Here is an 8,455-nt window from a genome sequence, read left to right as displayed (position 1 = left end):
TCTGCTGCTCCCTCAATCCGCTTTTGTAAAACACTCACCTGCGCAAAATACACCGCCAGTGAAAGACACACGTGCTTTAGTGCTTTATTTTTCTCTCACAAAGTCGCCATCTAGTTGCCCTTAGTTCTTTCCTGCTTTATTATTTTCAACATTTCCCGAAAGGGCTACAGAAACACTCGTCTCGGGCAAGGCACAAAATACCGGTGCAAGCCAGAATAATTTCTAGTGCAACACCGCAACGGGACGAGGCCACAGGAAGAGATGGGAAGAGACACGGCGCTAACAACAGAAGTTTATCGAGGAAGCCAAACTTCTACAGAGCTTGTCGCAAGTATGAATTTAGTGAGATTTAAAATGTCGAAACGAAATTTCCATGCTTTCAACAATTATATTTGACCATTTATTCAATGTGTCTGAAAATTTAAGACAAGTGACAAATGCGAAAATATATACTACAGATTCTTGTGCCGCACAGGCTACCACATAGAAGGATACAACACAGCACTGAAAGCAATCGAATTGGCCATTCTTTTATTGACCACGAAATCGCATCAGGCTGAAGATGCTACGAACACCAAAAAATCAAGATTTCCAGCACTGCCACATACTTTTTACTTTGAAGAAATAAAAGTGCAGCTAGAAATAACGCATCATTCAGAACTGCTTAATGGTCCCGAATTGAACAGGCTTGCCGCCACATGAACAATTTTTTCCAAATCAGCTTCAACATCTTTTGATGTGTGCTCATAGTACTGCTTCTGTGCCGGGTTAAACTCCCACCCGGTGGCACGCAGCTCGATCAGTTCCAGCAAATGTTTGCGCGTGTGGGCCGACCGCCCGGGCTGAACGAACGCCTGCCGCATCCGCCGCACCAATGCCTGCATTAGATGGGGAGCGTATTGCTCGATCACCTTGCCGGTACTCCTCAGTACCGACCGCAAACAGTCCATCTGCGAGAAAGACGATAGCAGTGGTTAGTGTTGAGCACAGGAGGGCAACATTGAGGACGATTTCTCATGACGCCTCACTGCTAAGACCAGCTCAGCAGAGCAGGATGATTTCGGGTAACAACAAAATCCGGCAAATATAGCACAGTGACTAACAGGGGATTGTGGTGTTTTGCAGAAAGCGGCCAGGAAAGCTACGAACTTATACCCACAGGAGAACTTAGTCGCTGCGTTCCTTATAGATGATCAATAGTAATGACCCATGAGGGTGCTGTTTATCTTGTCATTGATACTGTCACGTTGTACTGACAGTAGTTCAGCCGTCAGGAAGACAGCAATGAAGACTCTCAAAAGAAGCTCTTTATTTGGGCTGGCTTGCGCCCGCAAAAGACCTCAATCACTCGGTGGTGGCGTAAGCAACAAGCGTACTCGGCGGTCGTCGAACAGAATGGCCGCCGTTCTCGGCCGTGCTCCATTTGAAGCTGTTGTGTCCCCTTATTGCTTTTGTGTGTGTGCGCCCCCGCATCCTCCTCCTAACGACCACTCGCATCCTCCTCCTAACGACCACTTGCCCCTCGTCGCACGCTGTCGCCAGATGCCCCCCCATGGTGCGCCCCCGCATCCTCCTCCTGTTTTGGGAAGCCACTCCCTCCCGTGGAGACGCTTCTCCGCTCCCTCCTTTCTTCGGGCGGCCAGTTCGGCTCCTGCCTCGGTCGACGCTGGTCGCACCCTCATCGGCTTTAAATAAACGAAGTCTTAAAGTACCGTGTGCGTCTTTCGCTGCATTCAACACAGCGACCGGACACGACAGAAGCTGATAGCGAACTATCTGGATAAAGGTTGGAAAGTTGCTAGTGCACTCTGGAAAAACGTAGATTCCGCTCCACCTGGCTGCGATCAAAGCAGATAAATCTAGGCGCGTCTCGCAGCACAAACAAAGCGATAAAGCGGCGTGCCGCCGGCATTGCAGAATGAACAAACAAACACTACAAACATTCGCGGCAATACCTCACTGGATTATGCGATTTTCCGAGTACGTTAATGAGCGCTTACTGAGAGTTCGATTTTTCCATCACCAGATGCGTGCGAGGAACGTTGCGTTCACAAATTCGCCATTCATTATCCGATGTTTACAGTAAGAATCCAAAAGAGAAAGCGAATTCTAAACATTGCTGGGGCTGCCGTTTTCAGCAGGAGGAACCTGAATGTGATACCAGCCCTAACATGTAAAGGTATTGTCTTGAGGGATATTTAGGGCGTTACGTCTTCAAAGAAGCCACACGAGCGGCACACAGGATGTATGCGCGTGCCATTGTTTTGTCAGTCGCTTCTGCCCTGTATTCCATTTGGGCGCTTTGTTTTGTAGAATTTTGGGAGCAGGGCGGCACTGCGCTCGTACTGAGCCCTCAATGCGCCGGCCGAAAATCACTGCTGACCGTCATGTTAATTTCTGAGCGCCTATTTCCGTGTTTCAGCCTGCTTTTCCTTGAGTTCAGTTGGTTCCTCACAATTCCTGCTTGCAGATTTTCTATACACCCTGAAGCCTTTCTTGATTCCTACGCTGCGCAGTGATAGTTTTGACTGCTTGGTTTCAGGTATCCTGAGTGAGAACACAGTTGGCTAATAATGACTCTGAGAAGCCGTAGAAATACACAATTAGAGCCTTACTTCTTCCTCGCTGTTCAGCGAAGGGGATTGCAGAATGCGGTGACACCAGTCGCAGATCCTCTGCGCCAGGACCTGCGTCCTGCTCGCCATGTGTCCTTCTCTGCTGCGACGCCGAAGTCCGAGCAGGTGCTCAGCCAAGAAGGACACCAAAGCCGTCCAACGGCGGGGCTCTGGCTCGTTCCGCGGCCGAAACAGCTGGTCCCGCTTGTCGAACCACTTATCACAGGTGCTCAGAATATTTTCCAGAAACTTCTCGCCGGTGTCCGGCTGCGGGCGCCAGGGTAATGCGCAGAAAGAAAATTGGCATCATCGGCAACTACCAACAGCAGTCTGGCTTTCGTTTAGCGCATTGAGTATGCTGGCCACTGCACATAACAATGACAAAGGCGCGGACACCAGAAAGCCAGTGTCAAGTCGTGCATATCGAAATGAACAGATACCATGCACTGAAACACTAATTGAGGAAATCTCGCTTAGGAGTCCTAGGCTTACTACGGAGAGCAACGGGTGCCGACGAAACGCCACTTGTGCAGTACCCGAGTGGTTTCCTCATCTTCTTTACCGTCACTTAATAGAGCCTGCGTTTGTTTGGTGCAGTTGTTTCTAGATTAGGTCAATTAGACAAAAGAAGTAACACCCAAGTAACCAGAAGAAAGCACTAGTGAAATTATGAAACCTGCTGGTGAAACCGCAGTTTCGTGAATTTTGCTTTTCGGGGGCGTAGATGCGTAGAAACGGACGGCAAAAACCCCAAATACAAACGTCATGGGTAAAGAGAATCACGTAGGCACCGCTGAAAGTGACGTATTCTCACGTGCACTACACCTTGGTATGCGCTGCTAAAAGGACAGCGCAGCAAAGTCGGCCAGAATGCAGACTGCATCGATCACATAACACGTACAATGAACACGAGAGAAATGCCGGCTCACCGCGATGAGAAAGAGGAAGAGTTGAACAGCTGGCTTGGTATTCTGAGTTCCCTGTGTGGCTCTTTGGTACAGAGCCTAAACCAGCTCCGTCAGCTGATGGGTGGGGGGGTTCAGATCTTTGTACAAATAACAGTATAAGTAACCAAGCGCAACCAACACACAACTCTATTTTGTGCACTCTCTCATGCCAACATAAACTGCTGTCCCCCAGAAATCACAACCGCATTAGCAGCCACGCTTTAGGCACGGTCGCGAAGACATGCCATGGATTAAGCACAACAAAGGCATCGCCCTCTAATTTTCTAATGCGGCACTTATAGCCGTCCACGAAAGCATATATCGTGATCTCCGAACCCCATCTGCCTTTGCCAAGCTCCCGGGAATTCCGCGCTCCCCTGGAAACCGGCCTCCAGCTCTATGAGATAAGTTGTTTTCAGATAGCATTATAGTATGTTCAGCCCCAGGTAAACTTGGCGGTAGCGTTTCTACTCGCAGCACTCTCCTAAACCCAACCTTCTAAGGCTATACGACCAGGTTTAAGTATTCAAAACGTTGCCTTCGTGTGGGCTCGCGGGAGGTGAACTGCACTTCTAGCTCGAGGAATGCGGACGAACGTTTCCTCACCTCGCAGCGCCTTCTTGATGAGGCCCTTGCACTGCGGATGCGAGAAGGTACTACCTGTCTCTGCTTGTCGCGCATGGCGCATTTGGGCTTCCGAAGCGGAGGGCGCGTGCCCAAATCTTTCGTCCCCAATGGCATCGAGTGCAGTACTGCGGTTGGAGCCTAGAATAAGGCAGCAAAGCACGACATTGAGAAACGACTGTCAGAGCCGATGTGTGCGTTATGTCTTGCAATGCCTTCCCAATGCTGTCAGTAAATCAACCTCGCTGCTTTTAACTCTAGGGTGAAGCCCTTTGCAGAGAAGACTGAGGTGTCCATATTGTGGCAGCTGACTGAATATGGTTTAGTCTGTAAAACTGCCGTCGTGGTCTCGAAGAAAGGTCTTCAACGACAATTTTCGTAGATATTTGCTTTCCCCGCTGACGTAGGCACACGTCGCCTCTGGCTTATTTTCGGTGCTGGAGATTGTGCTACGATCCGCATTGCTGCCAGGGTGTTTAAGCTGTTGAGTTTTGCTAGCATCCACCTCAGCATACCCGAACGAAAGAAAAAAAAACTCTTAAAGAATCCTCATAAAATCTCACTTAAAATACGTCACCAAGACCAGGCGCACATGGATTTCATCAACCATGACACAAACTTGGAATGCGAATAGCAGCTTTACCGTTTCTTTGATACTTCCCTACCCCTTCGCATGTTTATTAAATTCATCCTTAGCTATACTGACCTTATTCTGTGTACCTATATGCATCATTTTAGGGGCCCTAAACACGAAGGGGCCCCTACCCTAAGAGCTCTTCCTCCGTTTCTTTTTGTATTCTCATCACGTCCTGCTGCGCTGGTCAGACGCTTCACACAGAAATTTTAATCTAACCCAACCTGTACCTAGCATGCCACAGCTCCCCGTCCTTGCCGCTTTATCATCAGCACCACGTGATATCGTTCTGCTAGCTGGGGCGATGTTTAATCACAGTTGCGCAGATTATTGCGTCTAATCCTCTCTAGAAGTCACCCTGCCGAGAAAAAACAATTCTAATTCACGGTGCGAATCCCACCGCACTTGACACCCTCATCTACCTCACCGGGGCTTCCTCCTCAGACTGAAGAAACAAATGAACCCCTCCCAATTATGAACGCCTTGCCTCGACAAATACAGGTCCCCTTGTCGGTACATTGGCTACCTGACTGATACCAAGCACTTGTTCATTACTCGATTATCGTAGTGATCAATTCAGCACGTATGTACAAAGCTACAAGTTCAAACGCACCGCATCATTTCTTGAACTAAGCCTAAACAGCGCAATCACTCCTGTGGAAACCCGGCCGCACAAAGGACAAAGGTACATACATACCTGGTTGTGCCACTTGATATGGTCCTTTCTATCTTTTCCAGATGTCTCTTGTCCTTGTTGGGTCCAGGCACGGGTAACACCGCTGCAGGCGTGTCGTGGCGCTTCTGGGTTTCCGCACTGAGCGATGTCACGGACTGGATTTCCTGGTCAATCTCCGCCACCGAAGCTGTGCCGAGCAGAACGGAGAAGCCTAGTCTTCAGATCTGCGTCCTGGTGAGCGATGCTAGTTCTTTCTATCCAGAGGACGCCTACCTACAGCCACTGCGATCACGAGGTATACAGGCGCAGTCTGAGAGATGTGAGATCTTAAGTAGCCCAGGAACCTACAGAGCAATCATCCTCATTAGTCACCATGGAGACTCTGCAGCCAGTGGCATCCGCGAATTTCAATGACGTTGCGGTTTTTAACAAAGGCACTTGCTAATCCCCTGCGATAGCATACCAAAGGTTTACATGTGATGTCGTTTCTCGGTAGGTTGCTTCCTGGAGAAGAAGCAGCGACGTCACGCTTATCAACAGGGGGTTAGAGGGGAAAGCAGCAGTGAAAAGCACCATCGTACTCTCTCCCTCGTTCCTGCTTCTGCTTGCTACTGTCTCCTCCTGGCTGAAGCCCTGACCTCTTATCTGCTCGGCTTTAGTTTTTTCCCTTTGTCAGTGGCAAAGCATGCTAACTGCCATCACCGGGTTCCAAAGAGACGAAGATCAAATGCAGACACCGGAAGGATAACCCCCCACCCCCAAAAGAAAAAATAAATTTTGTCTTTCAGCTCCTTGAGCTTCGCTTCTGGGCTTCTTTTTTTAGCGCGTTTCGTCCTTTCTCTTCCTAGAATTTTTTTTTGAAGTCTTCCGGGTTCAAAACTCACGAAGATAGCTGTCTAAATTCTTTTTCCTCTTATATTTGCAGGCTGCATCGCAGTGCGCAAATGGGCGCCTCAACAAGGAAAGTAATCGTGTTTTTCTTGCATGTTTCTGATCTTTTTGACTGACCGTTTGAATTAATTTGCGTTTGTGGTGCGGTAGAGGCTCTTTTTTTTAATTCATTGAAATGTTCGAGGTTTTGATTTATTCTTAAATTGATTTATGTTTATCACTTATTCGTATATTTTCTAAGAATGTCACATAAAATGTACCAGGATTCTCCCAAATAACCACGTTTGCTCTATATGATTTAAAGCGTTCATAACTGGTGTGAGCCAAAAACAGCCATTCAGGCGCTCAAGCGTCTTGGTGAAGAAGCAGAGGTTTTCGTATGGACTAGATGGCGGGGTGGGATACGTGATGCCATTTAAGAAATAAACACGTTACTTTGCGCGCGCATATCTTTTCCGTGCTCATGGAACGAAGAGGGCTGCGCATTAGAGTGGAAATGCGCTCTACAGACGTGGTTGCCATAGCCATGATAATAAGCACATTTCGGCACATCGATCGCTATTTTTAGCGTGAAAGACTCGAAATGCTGTAGAAATAGGCGCGTTTTATCTCACTCACGTTCAGTGCTGAAATGTGGTCTCAGCGATGCATATTGCTTCTGTGTTTTAGGCAGAAAGCGGGGCTGGTCGGTCTTTAGATAGAGAGCATAGAGAGCAGCGCTAGATGACAGGTACGAAAGGAGAGAAGATAACACAAGCGCTAGTCATCAGCTTATTTTGTTCTCAGAAAAACCACGTATTAATACGAAACGATCGGGTGCCAAAAAAATTAGGAGACACTTTGGCGACTAAAGTGGTGCAAGGCGAAAGCCCGAGTACAGCATTCTGCCCCGAATGTGGTTGTGAATTATGATTCAAGTGCTGCCAGCGAATGACGCGTCCATTGGCTGTCTGCTTGTGTCACTGATGTGTGGTTAAGATGTTAAACTTCGCCTGTAAGAGTGGAACGCGACAGCGTCTTGCAACGCTGCCAGAGAGTCCACAGAACGCCATCGCCCATTCGGCTCTACGCCTTGCTGGACGGTAAATTTATTTTTGAGGAAAGGAAATGTATCTCTCTCTCATATCTGGGTGGACACCTGAACCTCGCCGTAAGGGAAGGGCGGAAGATGGGAGTGAACGAAGACGCCGTATTAGCTAGACGCGCCATTGTTCATTCCAAACCATTCAGCTGGCATGGCGGAGTGGCTAGCGTGCTCGTGTCGCACTCCGGAGACCCTGGTTCGATTCCCCAACTCTACCAATTTCGTACTCGGTTTTATAGATTTAAGTGGTCTGACTAGAAAGGTTAATTAGGCTATTTGATATTTACATTATTATAAGTCTATCCATCGTGTTCTGTCATTCACCTGAAAATGTTGGAACTGTCTAGGATGTTCGACACAAAGTATATGAAACGAGAAACGTGGAAACGAACAACGTTGAACTGGGTGGGGAAGTGGGTGGTGGTGGAGCGAACGCGGCTTCGGCCACTTATCTTTTGTCAACAGCGTTCTGTTTCCGCGGACGCGGTTTTTGCTTCGACGTCTTTCTTTTCTTTTCCTCTTTCTTCTGACCTCTTGATTCCCATCTATTTAATTAGGCTAATTGATTAATTAGGCAATTAGCTAAACTCAGTCCCACTTAGTTGGAGCATCACTATACGATACCTTTAATTGGTTGCATGGTTACTAGCCAAAGTAATATTGTTACGCGGCGGCCAGCCGAAGAATGAGGCGTGGTGAACGATGGCTATGAGATGGTTTAATGGCCGCTGGCCTAGCGCGGACGCTCCGTCCCGCGCCACTGCCAGCTTCGTCTTCGTCACACTACCCGGGGCCTCCGAGCGATCGTCCCGATCGGTGACGAACAGACGGCGAAATGGCGATGGTCTTGAGTGAAGGATCGAACAATATGTAGAAGATGGCGTAGTGCTGGCCACCACGATGAGAAAGATGAGAGAATGAGTCCCGGTCCACGAAGCATCCGGGCCGGAGGGTGCCAGGAGCTGACGGCCGAGGTCCTTGGAC

General features: G+C 48.5%; 1 protein-coding gene across 1 annotated transcript; it reads right to left on the bottom strand.

Moving 5' to 3' along the window:
* Positions 1 to 650: 650 nt before the first annotated feature.
* LOC149356765 (MIF4G domain-containing protein B-like) lies at positions 651 to 4,243 on the bottom strand. Its single transcript, XM_089576429.1, has 3 exons — positions 4,169 to 4,243; positions 2,616 to 2,882; positions 651 to 950 (listed from the first exon to the last, which is right to left on the bottom strand). The coding sequence occupies exons 1-3, from the start codon at positions 4,241 to 4,243 to the stop codon at positions 651 to 653; spliced, it is 642 nt and encodes a 213-aa protein (XP_089432555.1).
* Positions 4,244 to 8,455: the final 4,212 nt, after the last annotated feature.

Source organism: Amblyomma mixtum, chromosome 3 (assembly GCF_055824585.1).
Source record: "Amblyomma mixtum isolate Tamu chromosome 3, ASM5582458v1, whole genome shotgun sequence".
Lineage (NCBI taxonomy): Eukaryota > Metazoa > Arthropoda > Arachnida > Ixodida > Ixodidae > Amblyomma > Amblyomma mixtum.
This window is presented reverse-complemented; position numbering and strand designations above follow the sequence as displayed.